Source organism: Mandrillus leucophaeus, unplaced genomic scaffold, assembly GCF_000951045.1.
Source record: "Mandrillus leucophaeus isolate KB7577 unplaced genomic scaffold, Mleu.le_1.0 Scaffold35, whole genome shotgun sequence".
Taxonomy (NCBI): Eukaryota; Metazoa; Chordata; class Mammalia; order Primates; family Cercopithecidae; genus Mandrillus; species Mandrillus leucophaeus.
The window spans coordinates 2,601,170-2,602,297 of record NW_012103698.1 but is presented as its reverse complement, the minus strand read 5'-3'; the positions used below and the strand labels follow the sequence as shown (position 1 = coordinate 2,602,297).

At 38.3% G+C, this 1,128-nt stretch overlaps 1 protein-coding gene across 2 annotated transcripts in view; it reads right to left on the bottom strand.

Moving 5' to 3' along the window:
• The window catches only part of EXD1 (exonuclease 3'-5' domain containing 1), a 58,513-nt gene that overhangs the window by 41,978 nt on the left and 15,407 nt on the right, over positions 1-1,128 (bottom strand). Inside the window, exon 3 of one of the 2 annotated variants that reach the window (XM_011989305.1) lies at positions 670-738. The exons of the other annotated variant lie outside the window; for it this stretch is intronic. Coding sequence (XP_011844695.1) covers positions 670-738 — 69 coding nt within the window. The remainder of the gene's footprint in view (positions 1-669; positions 739-1,128) is intronic. 2 annotated transcript variants of the gene reach the window in all.

Genomic DNA, 1,128 nt, shown 5'->3' with positions numbered 1-1,128 from the left:
AGTAGCTGGGACTATAGGCGACCACCACCACGACCGGCTAATTTTTTACATTTTTAGTAGAGACGGGGTTTCACTGTGTTAGCCAGGATGGTCTCGATCTCCTGACCTCATAATCCACCCACCTCGGCCTGCCAAAGTGCTGGGATTACCAGCATGAGCCACCGCGCCCGGCCTTATAGTCTGATTTTATTCCACTTAGCATGACTGTCCACCAATTTCTCTGGAGAAATGTGTTGATTATAGAGTACCGCCTGACTTTCTGGAGGTGTTATGTAATATAAACAGCATATACTCCATTACATTTTCCAAAAATCCAGAACAATTCTTGATTCTGGACATTTGGCCCCAAGGTTTTGGATAAGGAATTGTGAACGGACTGTGAATTTTAAGCAGCTTGCTTAGCAAGACAATCCCTTCCTGTTCACGTTCCTAACTGCCTGCTGGTCCGAGTCTATAGTGATAATCACCAGCAGACCTGACACTGTAAAACCAAAATGATTATAATTCTATAAGACTGTTTTACTCATAGAGTAACCACAGAAGCAGTAAGAAGGATCCATTCTCAAATACCAACTTTAAGAATTCATAAGGGCAACATTAAAGGCAAGACAATATCAAATATTGGAATGAAATCTCAGTACCAGCATTCAAGGAACATGGGGGTCTCACCATTCACAATCTCATGCCCAAAAAACAACTGCACTCCTGGGACACTTCGACCTGTCTCCACATTCTTCACTGTTACAGAAAACAATTCATTCGGTTAATAAAAAATAATATTTTCCTAAAACTCTAAGAAAATATGATGCCTCTCAAAATTTCCCAAGTCTGAGTTTTATTTAAAAAAAAAAATCACGAAAAAAATCTCCAAATCTTCCCCCAAGGAATGAAGAGTCAATAATAAATGACAAAGCTGCAGCCTTTAAACAAGTAGTATAAAAAAACAAGGGAAACCCCAATAAGGTCCAGGAGAAACTAAAAAGTATAGTACACTGAATTTAAAATTCTCCTGAGAATATTCTAAGGCCTTTGGGGCTAAGGACTGTCTATTAATTATATTTCTATTTATTTTTACTCCACTTAACTCCAGAAAAAAAATTTAAGGCAGCTCACAACTACTTTTTTTTT